Source organism: Quercus robur, chromosome 2 (assembly GCF_932294415.1).
Source record: "Quercus robur chromosome 2, dhQueRobu3.1, whole genome shotgun sequence".
NCBI classification, from domain to species: Eukaryota; Viridiplantae; Streptophyta; class Magnoliopsida; order Fagales; family Fagaceae; genus Quercus; species Quercus robur.
In genome coordinates, this window is record NC_065535.1 from 15383585 (window position 1) to 15408627 (window position 25043).

Genomic DNA, 25043 nt, shown 5'->3' on the forward strand with positions numbered 1-25043 from the left:
GTGAGTTCAAGTTGTTTGCATTGGTGCTTTATGTTTAAATGCAATTGGATGTGAGTTGTGTGTGGATTGATGGCGAGAATGGAAATTTTAAATTCCTTGGGTTGGTTTTGGAAGTGATGTGTTGCGAGGGCATTTCGTATGGTTTTTGGCATTTGATTTTTGCCCAAGCTTGCGGCGGATGTGTTTTGCAGCTTTTGCTTGATAAAAAGCTGTAAGAACCAACTCATTCATGGTTTAGAGTTTTTGAATTTTGGAATTGCTTTGCTTGGAGACTTGTTTGGCTCATTCTGTACTTAACAATTGTTCCTTGAACTCAATTTGCCCCGAATTTTGATGCTAAGCTAGAATTTATTTGAGGCACTCATGTGCACAGAATGCCTTGGAAGCTTTTCACCTTGTTTTCATGCTATGGTATTTCCAAATGTCATTAATTACATTCTTGACTTTAAGCTTCAATGTGTTCATATGAATAACTTTAGAATTAAGTACTCAATAAATTTACCTATCCTTTTAAAAAAATAATAAATAAATAAACAATGGCACCATCCTTTCTTTGTCTTACATGAATGCGATCTTGATGTCATGGAGATTAGGTGTATTCATGCATTTCTTTCTTTCTCTTTATCTTTGCCAATTATGGCAGCTTTGGTATAAAAAGATATTAATATGTGGAAGGCAAGAAATGCCATCTTGTTTAATGATAAGGGTAATTTTGTAATATTGGGAGTTACCCATGACAAGGCGTAGAGTGACACCCCGAATAAACCTGTCGGCCTTGTGTCTATCAACACCTGACGAACCAGAGGTCTACAAAGTTGACGAGATTAACTTCTAATGGGGGGTTGAAAGCTGATGCCGTCATGATGAAGGGAGGAGCTAGGCTGACGATTTTGACGTAACCCAAACTTGGTCACCACGTATACGTATAAGGAAATTCCTTGTGCCCCACGCCCAATGATGAATAATAAATACTCCTACAAGGAAAGGATTCTGAAAAATATGTTCATGAGGATTCCTATATGGAAAAGACTTCTAAGCCAAGAAAAGAGAGGTCAACCTCTTTCTACTATAAAAACCCCAATACCCTCATTAACTAAGGTACGCATAATTTATCTGCTCTGGCACTCTAGAGTTGTGAGAAATTCTAACTCGACATTTGGAGGGTATTTGGCCGACACCACACCGGTGCTCTCTGTGAGGTCTTCTCTTTTTGTGTTTGTGCATGTATTGTTTCGAGTACGTGAGGACCGTATAACTTACTGATGGTTTTTCGACATCATCAGTTGGCGCCGTCTGTGGGAACGTGCACTTTAGCCTATCAATTCCCAGACAAAGAGTTGCATGGTACTTACTCGCTCAATGGCAACTACCAACAACGTTCAGGGAGACGAGCCGCGACCCACTGCCCTGGAGAAGCAGGTTTAAACCCTTACGGCAGCAGTGGAACATCTCACTAAACAGAATCAGGACCTTGAAGAACAGCTACAGCAGAAGAATGCTGCTATGGGTACCTAAGAGGAAGACCAAGAAGGTACTAGTGCTGAGAGGAGAGACTGAGAAGGGTCGGAAGGTAGTAACGCCCCGAGCAGACCGGAACGACAAGACATGAGCCGTCCTTCCATTATAGACACGGCTCCCCCTTATATTGTTGTAGAGATGCAGATGATGAAGAAGCGGATGGACCTTATAATGAATGCCCTTAAAGGACAAGTGTCCAGCAACCTCGATAATCTGGTCCACCGAACCGACTCGCCTTTCACCACATCCGTCAACTCCTTCCCCCTACCACAGGAGTTTCGCATGCCCCAGATAGAAAGCTACGACGGAGTCAAGGACCCTCTCAATCACCTAAAGACTTTCAAGACCTTGATGCACTTTTAAGGAGTAGCAAACGAGATCATGTGTAGGGCCTTCCCTATGACGCTAAAGGGTCCTGCAAGAATTTGGTTTAGTCGATTGATGCTTAACTCCATCAGTACTTTCAAGGAACTAAGTGCCCAGTTCACTTCACACTTTATTGGGGGGGCATAGGTATAAGAAGTCTACTGTGTGCTTGATGAGTATCAAGCAGCGAGAGAACAAATCTGCCTCCTCAAGAGTAAGCCCCTCGATGGGACAACAAGCGTTCCAAACCACCCCTAGGAGACATAAGGATGATTATGGGAGGTACAGCGACCATCGGCTCGTCCAAAAAGGCCCGAAAGACCTACCTTAGAATGGTTCAGAATGTTCAGATGATAGGCGTTGTCCCGAAGATGCCACGGGTCGATAACCCAATCATTGGTTTCTCGAAAGAAGATGGTCGACGTCTTCACCACCCACATGACGACGTGCTCGTCGTTAGCATCCGAGTTGGAGACTATAACACATACCGAGTCTTGGCTGACAACAGAAGTTTCGCAGACATTCTCTACTACCCAGTGTTCCAACAGATGCAGATCGACAGAGAACGTCTAGTTCCAACCAACGCTCCACTCGTTGGGTTTGGAGGAATGAAAGTATACCCCCTTGGCGCGGTCACATTGCCTGTAACAATCGAGGACTATCCTCAGCAAATCACTAGGAATGTCACATTCCTTGTTGTCCATTGCTCCTCCACCTACAATGCCATCATTGAACGACTGACCCTTAACTCATGGAAGGCCATAACTTCAACCTACCACCTAATGATTAAATTCCCCACGGAGTACGGAGTAGGGGAATTGCGAGGAGATCAAGTAGCTGCCCGCGAGTGCTATATTACTATGCTGGAGATGGATAACCATCTACAAACCATGAGCATAAAGGAACAGCGGACGGGGGTGGAACCCGTAGGGAGGCTCAAGGAGATACCTCTTGATAGCTCCAGATTGGACAGAACCACGAAGATCGGCATTCTCGCCAGCCCCACGATTCGTCAAGCGCTCGTAGCCTTCCTTAAGGAGAATCAGGACGTGTTTGCCTAGAGTCATGAAGACATGCCAGGAATCGACCCATTAGTCATGGTACATAGACTGAATGTGTCACCTTCTTTCCCATCTGTCTGACAGAAGAAGTGAGTATTCACCTAAGAAAGAGACCAAGCAATAGCAGAAGAAGTCGGCAAGTTACAAGAGGCAAGCTTCATCAGGGAAGTATACTATCCCGATTGGCTAGCAAATGTGGTGATAGTCAAGAAAGCCAACGAGAAATTGAGGATGTGCGTAGATTGCATCGATCTAAACAAAGCATGCTCCAAGGATAGCTACCCTCTCCCACGAGTCGATGTACTGGTAGACTCTACAGCTCAGCACCAGCTACTGAGCTTTATGGATGCCTTCTCAAGGTACAATCAGATCCAGATGGATGAAGTGGATCAGGAGAAGACTTCATTTGTTACCAACCAATGCCTTTTTTGTTACAAAGTAATGCCATTTGGCCTTAAGAACGCTGGTGCGACGTATCAAAGGCTTATGAACAAGATGTTTGTGAACCAAATCGGGAGGAATGTTCAGGTCTATGTCGATGACATGTTGGTAAAAAGCCGAAGAGAATAGGACCATTTGAAGGATCTCGAGGAAACCTTTAGCACCCTTTGCTCCCACAGCATGAAGCTTAATCCGAGCAAGTGTGCATTCGGAGTGATAGAAGGAAAATTCTTAGGCTTTATGGTGTCTCAAAGAGGCATCGAGGCCAACCCAGACAAGATTAGAGCCATAGTAGAAGTGCCCCCGCCCGGAAGAACGTAAAAGAAGTGCAGAGTTTAAACGGTAAAGTAGCCACCCTGAGCAGGTTCATATCAAGAGTGACGAATAAATGTTTACCCTTCTTTCGCATGCTGAAGAAATCTTTTGAATGGACTACCGAATGTCAGCAAGCATTCGAGGAGCTAAAGGCCTACCTTTCTTCCCCACCGCTGTTAAGTCCTTCACAACCAGGGGAAGAGCTCTTCCTGTATTTGGTTGTCTCCCCGGCAGCTGTTAGCGCGACCTTGGTCAGAGAAGAAGACAAGGTTCAAAATCCCGTGTACTACGCTAACCAGGCATTTCGTGGTGTAAAGGAGAGATATCCACCCATGGAAAAGCTTGCCTTCGCTTTAGTTACAGCAGCCTGCAAACTCAAGCTGTACTTCCAAACCCACACAGTAATCGTCCTAACTGACAAACCCTTACGATGGGCCATAAGCAACCCTGAAGCTGTTGGTCAGTTGGTGTTATGGGCGATAGAGTTGAGTGAGTTTGACATTCAGTACCACCCATGCACCGCCATTAAAGGGTAGGTCGTTGCTGACTTCATAACAGAGTTTATTAACGGGGAAGACAAGGGGGCAGATGAATACCCGTAGTGGAGTGTACATACAGACGGGTCGTCCAACAGGCAAGCTGGAGGTGTTGGTGTTGTACTTCTTTCTCCTGAAGGAGACCAAATCGAGTGTATGGTCCACCTCGACTTCCCTACCACCAACAATGAAGTAGAGTATGAAGCCTTAGTGGCAAGGCTTGATCTCGCCAAAGCAACAGGAGCCACAAGAGTGGCCCTTTACTGTGACTCTCAAGTCGTCACTAACCAAGTAAATGGGGTCTATGAGTGCAGAGGTGAAAGAATGAAGAGATATCTGGACCAAGTAAGGAGAATGGTAGATGAGTTGAAGGCCAAAATTATCCAGATCCCAAGAGGAAAGAACGAGCAAGCCGACCGCCTTGCCAAAACTACTTCAGCCGAACATATGACTACCCCTTGTAACGTACTCTCTTTTGTTCAGCTTTCTCCAGTAATAGACTCCGTCGATACGCAGGAGATAGATTCTAAAAGCAACTGGACCATGCCGTTAGTCTTTTACTTAAAAAACGACATCTTACCAAACGGAAGGGAGGCCGTAAAAAAGCTGAAGGTCTAAGCAGCATGGTTCATTTTGATGAAGGACATCATATATAAGAGAGGCTTCTCCCGCCCATACCTAAGGTGTTTGGGTCCCAAGGAAGTGGACTACGTCATGAGAGAGGTCCACGAAGGGATCTGCGGAAATCACTCAAGGTCACGATCGTTGGCACACAAGCTGATCTGAGCGGGCTACTACAGGCCCACCATGCAAAAAGACGCTCAGACTTATGTCAAAGCCTGCGACAGATGCCAAAGATTCAGCAATATCATAAGACAGCCGTCCGAAGAATTGACCCCTATGACAGCCCCATGGCTGTCCGCTCAGTGGGGTTTAGACATTATGAGACTGTTCCTAATAGCGGTGCGACAGCTGAAGTTTCTGGTAGTGGGCATAGATTACTTCACGAAATGGATGGAAGTTGAAGCCTTAGCCACCATTATGGAGAAAAACGTGAGAAGCTTCATCTGGAGATCCATCATATTCAGGTTTGGGATCCCTAGAGTCTTAGTCTCAGAAAACAGGAAACAATTCGACAACGACTTTTTACAGGATTTTTGCTCATAGTTAGGGATCAAAAATCACTACTCCTCCCCCACCCACCCTCAAGCAAACGGATAGGTCGAAGTCACGAACCAATCCTTACTCAAAATTATCAAGACTCGGCTTGAGGGGGCAAAAGGTATATGGCTTGAAGAGTTACCAAGCATACTATGGGTGTATAAGATGACGATGAGGACACCCATAGGAAAAACACCATTTCGGCTAACATACGGAAGCGCAGCAGTCATTCCAACTGAGGTTGGACTTGTAAGCTACAGGGTGGATAACCATGATGAAAGAAGAAACAACGAGACTATGCGTCTACAACTTGATCTAGTTGATGAAGTCAGGGCGGCAGCAGAACAAAGGCTCACACGGTACTAGGACGGCATGGTTAAGCACTACAACTCTCGGGTCCGACACAAAGACTTTCAGGTCGGAGATCTCGTTTTAAGGAAGGTAATAGGCGAGCTAGAGACCTTACCCAAGGAAAGCTCAGCCCCAGTTGGGAAGGACCTTACTGAGTCACGTCATGGCAGAGGAAGGGCACCTACCACCTGGAGACAATGGACGAACGGAAGCTACACCACCCATGGAACACCGAGCACCTGCAGAAGTACTACCAGTAAAGAAGATAGCATAAAGAGCAGCACCCCCTTATTTTTAGTATACCTTAGTTAAATTTTGCTACACTCAGTTTTTCCATTTTACTACATTTTGCTACAATAACTCTTTTTTAAGCCCAAAGGGCAGGTTTTCTTCTTTTTAAAAGCTACTTTTTCTACGAATGTATGGTTTATCATAATAAGAGTAATTTCATTCAGAGATGACTTAATATGTTTTTTCTACAATATATTACCAAGTCCATAAAGTGGACGAATTTACAACTAAGTCCAAAAAGAGGACGAGTCCATAAAGTGGACGAGCTTGCTACCAAGTCCATAAGTAGACGAGTTTGCTACGAAATCCATAAGTGGACGTATTTATCATCAAGTCCACAAAGTGGATGAGTTTATTATTAAGTCCACAAAGTGGACGAGTTTATTACTAAGTCCACAAAAAGTGGATGAATTTATCATCAAGTCCACAAATTGGACAAACTTATTATTAAGTCCACAAAGTGGATGAGTTTATTACTAAGTCCACAAAAAGTGGACGAATTTCATCATCAAGTTCACAAAGTGGACGAGCTTATTATTAAGTTGTCACACCCCCGATACCCGGATTTGTGACCATGACTGGCATGCTAATATCAAGTTTAAACCTGATATTAACAAGTACCAACTTAACTTTTACAAAACTTTTCCAAAAGCTTCTCTTTTTCTTTTCAGAATAATTTTCTTGTTTCTTTACTTCTTGATATCATTTTTCACTTGATAGTCAGAGCATCTACACTGTACTCAAAATATAACATAATCCACCAATCATTTAATTTCCACACTTTCACATAATACATCTCTTAATACTTTAAGGTACACAACTTTCTTTAGATCCTAATATACACAATACTACAAAGCTAAACATCAAATTGCTAATTTAGGATCTATACATATAAAACTAAAACCAGCTCCTTCCAAACTCGACTAAGGCTTCCTCTGCTCTAAAATAAAACCTGCTAACTGAAAGAGTGGAAGGGGTGAGCTGCACAGCTCAGTAAAGGTAAGATATATGAGAATTCAATAAGGATGCATGGAAATCAGATCGTTTCATTCTATGAATATTCGAATAGGAGAACATCTTTTCATGCATAGTATTTTATACTATTCATAATAATAGCTTATACGCTCTTCATAAAAAATAATTGTTCTCCTTTTTCTTATCAGGATAATATTACCAAAACCTTTCAGATTAAACTTCTTTCATTTCCTACAAAGTCACCATATGTATATTCTTATTACAAAATAATCATTTTAACTTAAATCAATTAATCGGCAACTTTGTATTAAACTAGAAACATCTTAACCCAATAAGAAAACCTTTCTTTATAAACCTCTTTCCGAAAAATATTATAACTTTCATAGTCATAAAACTTAACATTTCATAAAGAATTAAAAGGTATCTGATAACTTTTAAACATAACTTGTACTTTCATCAGAAGCTTTACCTTTATAGCATAACAGAACTTCAGAAAATTTTATCTTTAATGAACAACTTTTCTTTTCATTAGAAACTTCTTCTTGCCATGAGAGCTTTCACTTTTCACAATGCATTTAAACAAAATAATTCTCTCATGATTAATAACATAACATAACTGTTCATAACATATTGGTTAGTCCATGTCTGATAAGCTGTACAGAGAAGGCCTCATCACATTTGGGTGACCTCGTGTGCATGATATTGTCCTCTTTGAGAGGCCTGATGGCACATCTCCTCAAGATTTTATTCCTCCCCATCGTCCGTACACATTGGGGAGAAGGCCTTATTCAGATTAGAGTTACGGGTAACCCCATTTCCTCTACTTTAAATGGCCTAGAGTTACGGGCAGCTCCATTTCCTCTACTTTAAATGGCCAAACATATAACATTTTTCCATGGAAAACCAGTAATTAACCCCTACTAGCTGAGTTCAGATTACCAGAGGACATAACCCGAAAACATTTCATGCTTTACATTATACTGAAATTTCTTGTTTTGCATGACATTTCATGATAATAGCATTTCCATTCTTTTCTTTAAACATCATGTTCACGGAATCAGTAATAACATCAATATGCTGAAATCATATACATAAAGTTTCGAAAGCTTACGAACATATCTTTGTCAGAATAATGATTACATGCCATATCTCTAATAAAAAACATTTTAATGCATAATATACTTTAAAATAACCTCATGACTTATCAAATGCCCATATAACTTATCCCTTACCTGAAAGCAGAGGAACCGAGAGCCTAAAGTCAGAGGAGCTTAGACTTGGATACTGGTAGCACCTAAACCGTAAATCAAAACTTATTACTATCCATAATTTCCTTGTCATAGACTTATACATTCATCTCAAAGCCTATTTCTTAGAATCAAGGAAATCCTAATCCCACCTTAACGAGGTTCCCACAAACAAAATTACATTCATCAAACAACCGGTACAAAATTCTAGAGAAACCAACATTCTTATATTAATCCCATATCTCTAGAAGAGCCAACTTTGTTTCAAAAGGTGCTTTGAGGTTAGGGAAATAATGCATGCATAAATACAAAATCTTTTAAGCATGGTCATGTAACTATATACATTCATATGGTAACATATAACACGTTAGACAAAACAGCTTCATAAATACAACCGTTGCATGGTTTAGAACCCCTTCCTTTGAGTACTAAACCTCAAAACAAGTTACACAAAAATTAATTTATGATCGAGATATATCAAAAGATAAGCATATTAAATTATAGCTCAAAACATTCACCCTAACTTTAAAATTAAATCCTCAAAATTAGGCATGTCCCTTACTGTTCACTGTTCTATTCCAGCAGCATATGCCCCATTTGTAAAATACAAACGAGCTGTCCACACACATCCAATTGTCATGAAATTTTACATAACTTGTTGGATATTTTTATAAAAAAAATTATATTTAATTTAATACTCATTTATGTGTATCAATTATCCCTTAATGTCAGATATGTTGATTGCTAAATTCGAAAATTCAAATATAATTCAAAATTTGAATAGTTTTTGTCAATGGTTTTAATAAGAAAATTTATGAACATTAACGTGATATTAATACCACAATCGCCAGCATATTTGGTTTTATTACAAATATATACTTTCCATTCTAAACGTTTTGTATTCAAACGTTCTTAATTGAATATGACATAATAACGTCATATATGGAAGAATTTCAGCACTTAAATGTACAGCTATTGCTGAATTATTTTATGTTACCATATATAAACAAGTGTTTACTATTTGGTTTAAGGAAAGTCAAAAACAAATGGCAATATTTATGCATATTTGAAAATTGTATTACACAGTTGGCTTTTAGTCTTCAGCCACTTTATGAGACATTAAATGCATAGATCATGATTCTTTCTTTTCTTGTTCTCAACGTACAAAAGGCTGGCAAAGACTTGATATCCGGTTTATATAATATTATATATAGAAATTAAGAAAGCCATTGATTATATTATTAATTTCAATAAATTTATGACCATTTAATGGATATCAAACCCTTTTGATTCTTTGGCTAAAGATAAGTTATAAGTCTAGCTATCTATATATGTGGAAAAAAAAAAAAAGAAGTTTAATATACACACATTTTTTAATTTTGAATTAGAAAGCTGCAGACTTTTCAAAAACATTTTTTTCTCTTAAACACTTACCATCTATTGCTTCTTACTACTCACAAAATATTCTATCTTTTACAAAATTTTTTGGGAAAAGAAAGTACTATAGAAAGCTTATATCCTACGAGCAGTGTAGGCTCGCAAGGATAATCAGCAAAGGTGGCTGAGCTGTTGTATCCTAGGGACAACGTGCAGAAACTATTTGTCTAACTACATCGGATATACTGTAGACGGCACGATTTGTCTCAAGACAGTGACTTGGTCCACGCCTCATCTCTGCCACCTCTTTTTGGTAAATCAAATTGTGTAATTTCCAAGGAAAATTCAGGTATTATCTCTCCTTTATTTCCAACAATTTGAGACAAATCGTTATGGAGAACACAAAATCATCCTTGGAAAATGGTAATGTTATGTCTAATTCTTCTAGAGTGGGTGATCTTAATAAGCCATTCCGCTTCCGTGGTGTTAACTTTAAGAGGTGGAGACAAAAGACTTTATTTTATCTTACTCTCTTGAATGTGGCTTATGTGTTAACTGAGAAAAAACCAAAGAAAAAGAAATATGAACAATTGACTGAAAAAGAACTTTCTCAACATGAAAAAGATGTTAAGAAATGGGATAAGGATCATCTTTACTGTAGAAATTATTTACTTAATTGTCTTTCTGATGATTTGTATGATTATTATGATCAAGCTTACAAATCAGCCAAAAAGATATGGAAGGCATTGAATCAAAAATATGATATAGAGGAAGCTGGATCCAAGAAATATGCATGTAGCCGATTTTTCAGATTTCAGATGGTTGAAGGCAAGTCCATGGTGGAACAATCCTATGAACTCCAAATGATTTCACAAGATGTTCGATCTGAAGGCATTCGAGTAGATGAACAAATGCAAGTTTCAGCCATCATTGACAAGCTGCTTGAGTCTTGGAAGGAGTTTGCCAAAGTCCTAAGACACAAGCAAAAGGAACTCTCCATTGAATCCCTTATCACCCATTTGAGAGTGGAGGAAGAGACAAGGAACCAAGACAAAGCTGTTGAACTCCATGGAGCAAGTGGTCTGAAGGTAAATTTTATTTCTTCAAACATGCCAAAAGCCAATGCAAAAAATAATGACTATGTAAGGCCTAAGAAAAGGAACTTCAAATGTAGGCCAAATGGAAATCAACCTCAACATAAGACCCACTCTAATCAAAGAAAGAACCAAGCACACCATCCTAAGCATGCTCCAAATAATGGCAGCCACTCTAATAATAGCAATTATGCATGTTTTGTATGTGGAAAGCCTGGACATTCGGCTAGAAATTGTCGCTTTCGAAAACATGGGCCTATGGCTCAAGCCAATGTCATTAAAGAGCCTCTTGTGGCTATGGTTACTGAGATTAATATTCTCGAAGGCTTAGGAGGGTGGTGGATTGATTCTGGGGCAACCAGACATGTTTGTTATGATAAAACTTGGTTCAAAACCTACACCATTTTGGATGAGAAAAAGAAAATTATGCTTGGTGATTCTCATACCATTGAAGTTGTAGGTATTGGAGAGGTGCTTCTCAAATTTACTTCTGGGAGAGAAGTCACTCTCAAAGATGTCTTTCATGTTCCTAACATTAGAAAGAATCTAGTTTCTGGCTTTTTGTTGAATAAGGCTGGTTTCAAACAAGTCTTTGAGGCTGATCAATATGTACTCTCTAAAAATGGCATGTTTGTTGGCAAAGTCTATGCTTGTGATGACATGTTTAAACTTAATGTTGAGATGAATGAAAATTCAAGTTTTGCTTATATTGTTTCTTGTGTGAATGTTTGGCATGGTAGATTATGTCATATTAATAATAAATATATGAAAAATATGAGTGGTTTAGGTTTAATTCCTAAACTTGAAAATGAACTTGAAAAATGTGAAATTTGTAGCATGACTAAAATTACTCAAAAGCCTCATAAATCAGTTGAAAGAAATACTGAATTACTAGAACTTATCCATAGTGATATTTGTGAATTTGAAGGACATTTGACACGTGGAGGTAATTGGTATTTTATAACCTTTATAGATGATTTTTCAAAATATTCATATGTCTATCTTATGAAAAACAAAAGTGATGCTTTTGAAAAATTATCAGTTTTCTTAAAAGAAGTTGAGAATACTTTTGATAAAAAGGTTAAAAGGTTTAATACTGATAGAGGAAAAGAATATGATACTCTTGGTCTTAATAATTATATTCAATCTCTTGGTGTTGTTCATGAGACTACTGCCCCTTATTCTCCATCTTCAAATGGAGTAGCTGAACGTAAAAATAGGACTCTTATAAATTTAACTAATGCTAAGCTTGTTAGTTCTGGGGCTCCTAAATATTTTTGGGGGTGAAGCTGTTTTAACTGCAAATTTTGTTTTGAATAGAGTACCTCATAAAAAGACTTTTTTTAACTCCTTTTGAATTATGGAAAAAATATAAACCAAATCTGATTTTTTTTCAAAGTTTGGGGTTGCTTAGCATATGTGAGGCTACCTGACCCTAAAAGACCTAAACTTGGGGTAAAGGCTTCTACATGTGTATTTTTGGGTTATTCTTTATATAGTACAACTTATAGATTTTTTGATATTGATAATAATACAATAATTGAATCTAGAGATGCAATTTTTCATGAAAATAAATTTCCTTTTAAATATAAAAATAATGGGGGGTTTTGAACAACAAGAGAAATTTGAATGTTCAACATCTATGTCAAAAGATGTTAATGAATATGAGATTGAACCTAGGAGGAGTAAAAGATCTAGGATTGAAAAGGATTTTGGTCCTGAATATTATGTGTATAATTTACAAGGTGACCTTACTTCTTTAGAAGAAGCTTTATCTTCTCCTGATTCAGGTTTTTGGAAAGAAGCCATCAATGATGAGATGGATTCTATTATATCTAATAATACTTGGAAACTTGTAGATTTACCTCCAGGTTGTAAAACAATTGGATGTAAATGGGTACTTAGGAGAAAATTAAAACCTGATGGATCTATTGAAAAATTCAAAGCAAGACTTGTAGCTAAAGGTTTTAAACAAAAGAAGATATTGATTTTTTTGATACTTTTTCTCTTGTTACTAAAGTTACGTGTATTAGATTATTGATTGCTATAGCAGCTATTCATAATTTGATGATACATCAAATGGATGTAAAGACGGCATTTCTAAATGGAGATTTAGAAGAAGAAATCTACATGGACCAACCAGAAGGTTTTACAATGCCAGGTAATGAGCACAAGGTATGTAAGTTATTAAAATCTTTATATGGTTTAAAGCAAGCACCTAGACAATGGCATGAGAAATTTGATCAATGTTTGCTTTCTAATGGTTTTAAAACAAATGAAAGTGACAAATGTATATATTATAAAACATTTGATGATGCTCATGTTATAATTTGTTTATATGTTGATGATCTTCTAATTTTTGGTCCTAATATGGATATTATAAATGCTGCCAAAATGCTTCTTAAAAATAACTTTGATATGAAAGATTTAGGAGAAGCTAATGTGATTCTTGGCATGAAAATTTCTAGAACTTCAAATGGCATATTTGTAGATCAATCTCATTATATAGAAAAAATTTTGAAAAAATATAACTATTTTGATTGTAAACCTGCAAGTATTCCTTTTGACTCTAGTGTGCATCTTTTCCCTACTAAAGATGAAAATGATATTTACAATCAAAAGGAATATGCTAGTATTATTGGTAGTCTTAGATATGCTACTGATTGTACTAGACCTGATATTGCTTATGCCGTAGGAGTTTTAGCAAGATTTACTAGCAAACCTAATTTTGAGCGTTGGAATGCCATGACTCAATTAATGAGATATTTAAAAAGAACTGTGCACTATGGTTTGCTATATCAAAGATATCCTGCTGTTCTTGAAGGATATAGTGATGCTAGTTGGAACACCTTATCAGGTGATTCTTTGTCTACCACTGGCTATGTATTTACAATAGGTGGTGGAGCAATAAGTTGGAAATCTAAAAAACAACAGATTATTGCTAAATCCACCATGGAGGTAGAATTAATTGCCTTATCTTCAGCTAGTGAAGAAGCGGGTTGGTTACGAGATTTATTATCTAAAATTCCCATGTGGGAGAAACCTATTTCACCTGTCTTAATTCATTGTGATAGTACTGCCACTATTAGTAGAGTGCACAATAAATACTATAATGGTAAATCCAGATCTATTAGAAGAAAACACAGTATTGTGAGGTCATACATAAACAATGGTACCATAAATGTTGATTATATTAGTACAAATGATAATATTGCGGATCCATTAACTAAAGCTCTAGCTAGAGAAAAGATCTGGATAGCATCGAGGGGGATGGGACTTAAACCTAAAGAAGAATAAACTACCTATGAGGATACCCTACCTAGGGATTGGAGATCCCAAGAACTAGGTTCAAAGGGAAAAACTAATCATAGAGTAGTTTGATTAACATGCACTAAATATATGTATGAGTAATAATACTCATGTCCCTCCCCATGGTGTGCGTGCATGTATCTTGTAATGTTATATAGGATGAGTTTTTATAAAAACTCTTAATGTGGACTACAGCTCTTATGAGTGGGATGTTAGAGTTACAAGAACATCCTTGATAGCCACACCTAAGTGAGCATGGAAGTGAGGCCACTTCCTTTGAGAATGGGGCTAGTTCTCTAAATAGCTCATGGATGCTAGGATAAAGCATAAGGCCATAATGTGCTGGCTTATAAGCTCGTAGCAGAGTACTGGAATATTATGTATGTGATGTAACGTTTTGTATCCATAGAAAAAGTTATAGTTCAAGACTTAGATCACTATTAACTTTGGAACAATGTTGTTGAAACACTAAATGAGGGTTCAAGCCATTGGCACTCCCATTATGCATAATGTTCTACTTAACCCAGAAAATTTTCTTATATATATATATATATATATATATATTTACCTATTTATTTTTTATAAAAATAAGTGGGGGATTGTTGGATATTTTTATAAAAAATATTATATTTAATTTAATACTCATTTATGTGTATCAATTATCCCTTAATGTCAAATACGTTGATTGCTAAATTTGAAAATTCAAATATAATTCAAAATTTGAATAGTTTTTTGTCAATGGTTTTAATCAGAAAATTTATGAACATTAACGTGATATTAATACCACAATCGCCAGCATATTTGGTTTTATTACAAATATATACTTTCCATTCTAAACGTTTTGTATTCAAACGTTCTTAATTGAATATGACATAATAACGTCATATATGGAAGAATTTCAGCACTTAAATGTACAACTATTGCTGAATTATTTTATGTTACCATATATAAACAAGTGTTTACTATTTGGTTTAAGGAAAGTCAAAAACAAATGGCAATATTTATGCATATTTGAAAATTGTATTACACAGTTGGCTTTTAGTCTTCAGCCACTTTATGAGACATTAAATGCATAGATCATGATTCTTTCTTTTCTTGTTCTCAACGTACAAAAGGTTGGCAAAGACTTGATATCCGGTCTATATAATATTATATATATAAATTAAGAAAGCCATTGATTATATTATTAATTTCAATAAATTTATGACCATTTAATGGATATCAAACCCTTTTGATTCTTTGGCTAAAGATAAGTTATAAGTCTAGCTATCTATATATGTGGAAAAAAAAAGAAGAAGTTTAATATACACACATTTTTTAATTTTGAATTAGAAAGCTGCAGACTTTTCAAAAACATTTTTTTCTCTTAAACACTTACCATCTATTGCTTCTTACTACTCACAAAATATTCTATCTTTTACAAAATTTTCTGGGAAAAGAAAGTACTATAGAAAGCTTATATCCTACGAGCAGTGTAGGCTCGCAAGGATAATCAGCAAAGGTGGCTGAGCTGTTGTATCCTAGGGACAACGTGCAGAAACTATTTGTCTAACTACATCGGATATACCGTAGACGGCACGATTTGTCTCAAGACAGTGACTTGGTCCACGCCTCATCTCTGCCACCTCTTTTTGGTAAATCAAATTGTGTAATTTCCAAGTAAAATTCAGGTATTAGTTGCGTCTGCGTTTAGTTCACTCACATTTTCTTCTTTTCTTTTCTTTTTTTCTTTTTTTCACGTGTTTCAGAGGGGACAACTAGTACTGTTCACGTACTAGTTGAGTACTGTTCACGCGTTTTCTCTTTTTTTTTTTATTGGATTCAGCCGCATGTTTTGACCTCTTCAATAGTAAACAATGCACCGTGTACTGTTCATGGAACCCATAAACTTCACTTTTCAGCAATTTTTTCATTAAAAATGGGTCCCACGGTACTATTCACACATTTATAAATTATTTTGCTACAGTGTTTTCAGTTTTCAGTTTCAGCAAAATAAGTTCTATCCAAACAGACCCATAGATGAAATTGGGAGGGATTCCATCTATGTAAATAATTTTTTTTTAAAAAAAGGTTAAGGACCACTCTTATCATAATATAATCTATATATATATATATATATATATATATAAAACCGAAGCCTCTGAAGCTCTCACAATTTTCCACGTCATCACTATTTTATTTTTATTTTTATTTTAGATTTTTTTTTATTTTAGGTTTTATATTTTCTATATTTATTATTTCTCTTCAATGTGTAATTATCTTATCAAGTGTTACAATAGTTTAGTTTAAATAAAATTCTATTAGATATATGGTTCAAGAGCTTGAAAATTCTAATTCAACTAAAATTCTATAAAAAAAATTTCAACAAATATAAACCCTTGCCAAAGTCAAAACTTCATACTCACTAAAATTTTCACAAAGAAAACACACACGGCAAATTAAAGCCATGGTAGGAAGCATGAAGGTTTAGAAGAAACAGAGAATTGAAAGACGAAGACGACATACTTGAACGACATATATATATTCATTATTATCATTTTATTTAAATAAAATTATTTTTGTTTAGTCAAAACTTAATAAGGAGTGAAACTCTATCTATTTAACAAGTCCAACTTAAACTCAAACTCATCATTATCATTTTTTTAAAACAAAATTATTTTTGTTTAATAAAAACTTAACAATGAGTAAAACTTTATCTTTCTAATAATTCCAAATTAAATTCAAACTCAAACGTTGATAATCTATATAAAAACAAAGATTCTGATAAGACTCAAAAACAAAAATTCAACTTTCTTCTTTGATTAATGAATTTTATGTCAAATTTGTTTATATTGTTATTATTAATAAAATTTCAATTCAACATATGTGGATATTTATTTATATTTTTATTAATGAATTTTATCTTTTATGTCTAATTTTTTATTTGCTTTCATATGTGCCTGTGATTTTCTTTCTATCTTATTCTTTTGTTATATTTAGAATTAATTTTCTTTCATATGTTGATCTTAATTCTTCACCTTAAATGCTTTTTATTTAGGTTCATGTGATTTTTTGTTTTCTTATTAAAACCTATGATTTTTGGTTGATTAATTATTTGTTTGGATTAATTTCAATTAATTATTTGTATGGATTCAACATAAAGATAATGGAATTAGGTATTATAATTTGAATTGTCTATATTGTTATTACTACGAGAGAGTTATATTACTACTCAAATTTGAAACTTGGTGTATCTTCCTCATATCATGGCATTTGTTTATATATTTGTAGTTTATATTAGTTTTAAGTGTGTGTATATATAACTATTGGAAGTTTTGCTTTATTAATTTAAGAATCGTAAATTATTTTGTAAGTTTCAGTAACTATGCACTTGCAACTCAATAATGTTCAATGTTAGACAACACTTTTAAATTATGGAAAAGTATAGAAGGTAAATATTTCTTCATTTTTTTCAGAGTCAATAGTTTTTTTGTGCATCGCACAGGTTAGCGACTAGTAATACTAATACGAGTATACAACTGCTATAATATTCAAAACAGCAACATCATTGCATCAGCCAGAAAATAAAATCATCTCTCGTTCTCTATCACCTTAAGTTGACTTTTCCAGGTAGCCATTAAGTACGTGCCTGCGTATGCTGGTGTGTGTGTGTGTGTGGGGTCACCCTCTTGGAAAAACCATAGCCCTACTAATATCATATTTCTAAGAAGTGTGTGAAGCGGTTGGATTAGAAAGAGTGATGATTATCACACGGTGTACACTAAAATTTTGTATTATAAATAAGCATAGTTCATTCGGCTTCGAGGTTGTATCTTTGGATGTAATAACAGAGCAGGCCGCTCTGTCTTTGTTTGGTGGAGTACTGGAGTAGACAAGGTACGAGACTCTTGAGGCTTTGACTCTGGAATGAAAAGCAAGCTCTATATATATATATATATATATATATATATATATATTTTTTTTTTTTTTTGTGTTCAAGTTCCTATTTTTCAGACAGTTTTTTCTTGAGGGTATTTTAGGAAAAGTACAAAGTATAAAACGAAATTTCTATAAAAAAATAAAATAAAAAGCCCACTTGGGTATCTCCGACTCTGAGAATCTTTAATATGGTTATTTGGTTAGTTGGTATTGACTGATTCTTATTCTTTGTTGGGTCTCTTTTTTTTTTCTGTCTTCATTTATTTTCTGTGTTTCAGGTAATAAAAAGAGCTTCATTTCTGCTATCATTGAATGTGATTTCGTTGTTTTTATTTTTTTGTTTGAATTCTACTGATGGAAATGGGTGTTTCTTTTGTTGAAACTTGAATCTTGAATATAACTTTTAAGTTGTGAAAGTTATTGTTGGCTGACCATCTTGCAGGAATCTATGCAACTTGGATTTCATTTTTGTTCTCTTTGTTGATTCCTTTTTTAAAATTGATTATAACGCAACTTTGTGGCAAATGATGGCTTTCTCAATGGGATTTTACTTGAGTAGTGCTTTTGTTTGAAATATTTTTGATTTATTGGGTGAAAAAGAGATACCCATTCTTTCATAAAATATTGAAATGAAATCTTCTTTCCTTTTGTGTTGAGCTTTTGATTAGTGAAGTTTTCTGGCCATTATTCTTTGAGAAAGCTTGTTGGTTATTTATCCTGTAATTGTAGTTTTCTATGTTGTTGATTTAGGCATGTTTGGTAAGAGATTTCTAGTAATATTGTTTGTATTTTTTGGAAATACATATAGATGAAAAAGTATGTAAAAATATGTATAATGTTGTTTAAACACCGTGTTTAAACAAGTATAACAAACGGCCCTGACTCATTTGGATAGAGTTAAGTTTGAACTATAAAATCGTGTATCATTAAAATGCCACACCGAACTCGATTATGTGGAAGTCGAGTTCACTGCAATATGTTACTCGGGCTTAAAATACTCAAGTTTAAGACACTCGAGTACCATGCAAGAAACACTTCCCAATTACACTCACACAGCCACAATTGTTGACTCCCGCAGCACTCACACAGTACGTCTTTCACTCTCTTTTAATTTTTAATTTTTTCAACTTCTATCTATTTTTTTTTTCTTATTGGCTTCCAGTTTTGTTTCTTATTCTTCAAGTTTTCTCATTAGCTTCCAGGTGTGGGTTTCTCTTTTTTCTTTCTTTTGTCAAGGTCACATGGGATGGAAGATAAGTCAACAATTGTGAAAAGGCAGTGCAAGTGTTTGAAACAGAGGCAATAAGTATTATATCACAAGAAACTTGAGTTTCATAAAAGTTGTAGATTGCTAAATATTTCTTAAATAGTGGTAAAACACTAATAATTTCGAAAATTAGTGGTATTTGGCTATTTTTGCCTTGGAAGTAAAACACTATAAATTTTTTTTTTAGCTCGTTTTAGATCAGCTATGGATCCATATGGTTGCTGGGGGGTTTAGAGGTCACAATGGAAAATGATTTTTCAGCACCAGGTACCATTTTGGGTGCTCTGCCTAATTCAGCTATGGAACTGGACCTCGTCGATGAACTTTTTCAAGATAGATGCTGGTTGGAAGCAACTGAGGGACTTGAATTCCTTCTTCAAAGTCCCTCCAGTTCTGGTTCAGTCTTAGGCCCTTCATTTGTATGGTCTGCTTTGGAGGCTCGTGACAATTTGAGCTTGAACCCATCTCAAATGGGCTATCTAGATGAGGCACAAAGACCATTGCCTGATGAAAGTCAGGAAAGAAGTCTAGTCAATGCTGTATCTCTTGGACAGAATACGGTTGATGTTGTTGCTGGGTGTTCTAGTGAATCAGAAAATATTGTAATTAAAGGTCCTAAACTAGGCAGAAGGTTGTGGATTGCACCCAACATGAATCAAGGTCTTACATATTGTGTAGAAGAGAGATTGATGAAGGCAATTGAATACGTTAGAGAATTCACAAGAGGTAAAGATGTTCTTATACAGGTATGGGTGCCTGTGAATAGAGACGGTAGACGTGTTCTAACAACTAGTAATCAACCTTTCGCATTTGGTTCCAGTAATCCAAGGCTTGCAAGTTACCGAGACATCTCTGCGGATTTTCATTTTGCAGCTGAGGATGATTCGAAGGAGGTGATGGGATTGCTCAGTCGTGCTTTCTTGGGTAAGGTTCCTGAGTGGACGCCTGATGTTCGATTCTATACAAAGAATGAGTACTTTAGAATTGTTCATGCTCAACTGTATGATGTCCGTGGAACTCTTGCCCTTCCAATCTTTGAAAATGGTAGCAGTAATTGCGTGGGTGTTATTGAGGTTGTGATGACTGCCCAGCAGACCAAGTATGGCCCTGAACTTGAAAGTGTTTGCAAGGCACTTGAGGTCTGTTTTCTTTGCTTGTTATTCAGAATTTTGCATTTTTTTTTTCTTGGGTGTGTTGGTTTCTCCCTTTCCTTGCAGCTGAAGACTATGCATGGAATTTAGAATTACTTCCAATACTTTTATGAGCATTGCCAAATGACACTACGATGTGGTTTTCTCCTCACTATCAAACTTTTTCTTATTGCTTGGTTCACCTTTATGCTCATACCTAATGGATATGTTATATTTGTTTATTTGCCATGCTTTGGTGGCCCTAGCATGAGAGATCGGCCATTGGGGTTCATACTTGAACTGCCACAAATCATGTGGAAATGCTCTTGATTGAGCATTTCCTATCAAGGACAGGAACTTCACCGTAAAGAACATAACAGTCGGTTCATTTGAAGTCTATTGGACAGGAAAATGGGAACAGAGGACAGATGTATCTTGTCTACTTTCTGGGGTTTATTTATATATATTAATAGAGAAGAAATTTTCATATTGTGTCTTTTGCAGATAAGCTCAACTATTCTGCTTGGTTAACTCAACCGAACTTGTAGTTTGTTTGTCTTCTCTTGTCAAAGCTATTTTTTTTAAAGGGTGCATCACTCAATAACTAATGTTTATCCTGAATTTTGCACATTACTAGTTCCTTTGCAATAATATTATATCCATACATGCACTCATAGCATTTAGAAGATAAAAGTAGATAATATCTTAAAATTTGCATCCAGAATCACATTTTGTTGTAATCTCCATAGGTTATGTCTAATAATCTACCTTTTTGTGAAACTAGAATGAAATTCCTTAGAAAATCTAAATATTTTGTAATATTATTTATTTGCAAGCTTACATTTGCAATTATGAGGGTCAATTTTTTACTGAAGAAAATATGAAGACACAGCTTGAGTAGTGATTTTCAGTTGCTTGATGTCTTTGAATATGAAAAACAACATAATATGATGCATACCTACTCTTCATAGGTGTGAGGTGTGGTGTCAAATGAGATCCCTTGTTGAGCTATGCTCATTAAGGACTTGTTGATTCTGCTAGGTTGATTTTAACTTCCCATCTTGGTGTAAAACTCTGAGGAATTCAGGCATTTAGGAACTTAAATCTAAAGCTTGATCTTCAAAAGTTTGAGTTGTTAGATGAGTAAAACATTGGAATGAGTTTGTATGTGTAATATAGCAAGATCAACAATCATTATTGGGAAATTGTCTTGTACTGGTCATTTTCAGGAGAAAGTTGCACTGCTACTAATTATTTTCCTCTCTGAAGTATGGAATTTATCCTATTCTAAGTTTTAATTAGTTCCTACAACCACCCCCCCCCCCCCCCTCTCTAAACATATAAATACCATTATTCTTTCTGAGTTCCATTTTCAGATTTGAAAAAAGAAAGTATAGGTTTGATTCTAGAACCATGAAGAGATTGTAGCTTCTCTTGTATAATTAACCTATTTATAGGCCAAATGTGAACATACAATGCAGAATTCATATTCATCCTGTTTCTCTAACTGGAGCCAACTTGTAAATATGTAGGCTGTTGATCTTAGGAGTTTTGATGCTTTGAGCACCGAGAATCTAAAGGTAACTGGACAATTGTTGCAGAAGGATTTAATTAATTAAATGATCCAATTTTCTTTTAAATCTCATGTTTATGATTCTTTTTTGCAGGCATTCCCCAAGTCCTACCAAGCTGCATTACCTGAGATTCAAGAGGTTTTGAGATTCGCCTGCAAGACACATAGACTGCCCTTAGCTCAAACTTGGGTTCCATGCATTCGACAAGGTAAAGTGGGGTGCCGTCACTCCAATGAGAACTACATTTATTGTGTTTCCACTGTGGATCGTGCTTGCATTGTAGCTGATCCCAATATGCAGGAATTTCATGAGGCTTGCTCTGAGCATCACTTGTTAAAAGGTGAAGGCATTGTTGGGGAAGCATTTAAGACCAATCAACCACGCTTCTCAAGTGACATAACATCCCTAAGCAAGACAGAGTACCCTTTGTCTCACCATGCAAGGTTGTTTGGGTTGCATGCTGCTGTTGCAATACACCTGCGAAGCATCCACACTGGTACAGATGACTTTGTCCTGGAGTTCTTCTTGCCCACAGATTGCAGGGATCCTGAAGAACAAAAGAACATGCTTAATTCATTGTCCCATACTATACAGCAGGTTTGCCGTAGCTTACGAGTAGTAACAGACAAGGAGCTAGAGGTTAATGGGACTAGGAAACTTAGTAGAGAAGAGATATTAAAAGAGAAGTGCTCTGAGTTTTGCCAACCTTGTCAAGATTCTAACTTAAAAGTAAATGTTGATTGTGGTGAAGAGTGTTCTATGCATGGTGAGGGTAACTTCCCAAGTGTGGGTAAGGCTAAAACAGGAGAGAAAAGACGCACCAAGGCAGAGAAAACGATCCCTTTGGAAGTCCTTCAGCAATATTTTGCTGGCAGTCTAAAAGATGCCTCAAAGAGTATTGGAGGTAAATTTTCATTGCTATTGAAGCTATATTTTGATGCTTTAGAGTCCTCCCGCGCCACAACACCCCCCCCCCCCCCCCCAACCCACACACACACAAAAAGAAGAAAAAATTTTCTCCTCAAAAAAGGAAGAAAAAAAAATGGAATAAAAAAGAAAGAGAAGGCATGACAATGGGTCTGATCTGCACTCATCCCAGGGTGCTACGATTTACTGGATTGTGTATGGAAGTTTTGAAAATTATTGAATTTTTTTTTTCACTGTTTTACAATGTGGTTATAGGCCTGTCTATATAAGTTGCATCTGTTAACAACTGCTCCAAAGTAAATTCTCCCACAATTGTAGTCAGCATCAGTTTTGTTGACTGCTTCATCACTCAATGCCTTTTAAGTGTTTCAGAATGTCTGCATCTGGGTTATTTATTTATTATTATTACTTTTCCTTTCAGGTTGATTATGTGATAATTTCCACTATCAGGCTCTCGAATTTAACATTTTTAAACATCATTTACTTTCAGTTTGCCCAACGACTTTGAAAAGAATATGCCGACAACATGGGATTAATCGTTGGCCTTCTAGGAAAATTAAGAAGGTTGGTCACTCCTTAAAGAAACTCCAGCTTGCAATCGACTTAGTTGAGGGTGCATCTGGTGCTTTACAAATAGATTCCTTCTATACCAAGTTCCCAAAGCTAGCCTCTCCAAATTTATCGGGAACCAACCCATTTTCAGCTTCAAAGCTCAGCGATCATCCTCAGCCCATTTTGCAGCCTGAAGGAGGCATTTTCAGTCCTCAAACTGCTGCATCAAAATCACCCTACTCTTCATGCAGTCAGAGTTCAAGTTCAACTCATGCTCCCACTAGGAACGTTGTTGGTTGCGAAGATCCTATAGTTGGAGAACACTTTAGTGATAGTGCACTACAGAGGATCACAAGTGAAGCAGAACTGCATGCCTCAAGTCAGGCACCAAAGCTGCAGCCAAAACTTGAGAGTCTTAAATCTTTTAATGAGCACCCTAGTGCTGAGAATTTTCCACCCTTTCAGAAATTAAAAGTCACATATGGGGATGAGAAAATCCGTTTACGAATGATAAACAATTGGGGATACAAAGATTTGCTGCTAGAAATTGCCAGTAGATTTAATATAGATGACATAAGTAGGTTTGATGTCAAGTACTTGGATGATGATTCTGAGTGGGTCTTATTAACATGTGATGATGATTTGGAGGAGTGTATTGATATATGTCGATCATCACAGAGCGACACTATCAAACTCGCCCTCCAAGTTTCTCGTCATCATGTTGGAAGGTCTTTAGGAAGCAATGACACTTCTTGATTGTAAGATGCTCTTAAAGCAAATCAATAAGGCCTTTAGAAGTTCAAGTTCAAAATGGTTGCAATCCTGCCATTACTTCTTGGTTTGTGTTTGTTAGATATATTAGGACCCTTGGGTTCAAATCTGTTGTAAAGCTCATTTTTGTAAGATGCTTGATTTGATATAAGCATGAAATTAGCATGCCATCATAGCCTCTTTGACTTCTTTTAATTTCGCAACTTGCTAATTAGTGCGACTGTGAATGGACAACGTGAAGTGGTGGGTTGCACGATGCAGAAAATGTCAACCACTCATGATCTGACGCAATTGGAAAGGTGTAAGAAGCAATTAACCTTACCGACGCAATTGGAAATTTGCAAGAAGCAACCTTACCGACACAATCGGAAAGTCACAAGAAGCAAAATATATTTGTTTCAAGAAAGTTAACCTTGAATCCACAAAGAGAGTTACTAGAATCCACCAGAAAATAGAGAAACAAATCTCTGAAATTTTATTAAATTGAAGTTCTTCAACTTTGCTTAGCTTAAAGGCCAATTTAAAGGCTTCGTAAAACTTGACCAACAAAAAAATATATTTTAAAGCAAATCCTAATAGATATCCTACCATAATAAGACTCTTATTTGACTAGGAAAATCATTAAAGGCGCCTAAAATCAAGTAAATAATAACCCTAAACCTAAAATTTCGAAAATTACATAAAAAATACCAAAATTAATAAATAAAAAAATTTTAATTGCAGATTTTGCCCTATATCAAACCTCTCCACTTGGAAAAAACTCATCCTCAAGTTAATATTTGTGATTTGAAATTCTATATGTCAAGCAAACAAATATTTTGAATACTTTGGCCCCTTGATCTTCTTTCCATACTTTCACTCA

The 25043-nt window shown here is 36.1% G+C and overlaps 1 protein-coding gene and 1 long non-coding RNA gene across 2 annotated transcripts; one reads left to right on the plus strand and one right to left on the minus strand.

The window, feature by feature from the left end:
- Window positions 1–6788: 6788 nt before the first annotated feature.
- On the minus strand, window positions 6789–8310 carry LOC126712573 (uncharacterized). The gene is made up of 2 exons (XR_007651131.1): window positions 8248–8310; window positions 6789–6999 (listed from the first exon to the last, which is right to left on the minus strand). It is a non-coding gene; the product is annotated as an uncharacterized LOC126712573 (long non-coding RNA).
- A 9736-nt stretch (window positions 8311–18046) lies between these two features.
- Window positions 18047–24349, plus strand: LOC126712576 (protein NLP2-like). The gene is made up of 4 exons (XM_050411949.1): window positions 18047–20366; window positions 21890–21937; window positions 22025–22835; window positions 23349–24349. Exons 1-4 carry the CDS (start codon window positions 19470–19472, stop codon window positions 24164–24166), a joined length of 2574 nt encoding a protein of 857 aa, XP_050267906.1. The 5' UTR covers window positions 18047–19469; the 3' UTR covers window positions 24167–24349.
- Window positions 24350–25043: the final 694 nt, after the last annotated feature.

Excerpts from the sequence above, each read along its gene's own strand:
- LOC126712576 (XM_050411949.1), top strand. The coding sequence starts at position 19,470 with ATGGAAAATGATTTTTCAGCACCAGGTACCATTTTGGGTGCTCTGCCT. Across the intron at positions 20,367-21,889 it reads GTGTTTGCAAGGCACTTGAG|GCTGTTGATCTTAGGAGTTT; the intron begins GTCTGTTTTCTT and ends GTAAATATGTAG. Across the intron at positions 21,938-22,024 it reads TGAGCACCGAGAATCTAAAG|GCATTCCCCAAGTCCTACCA; the intron begins GTAACTGGACAA and ends TCTTTTTTGCAG.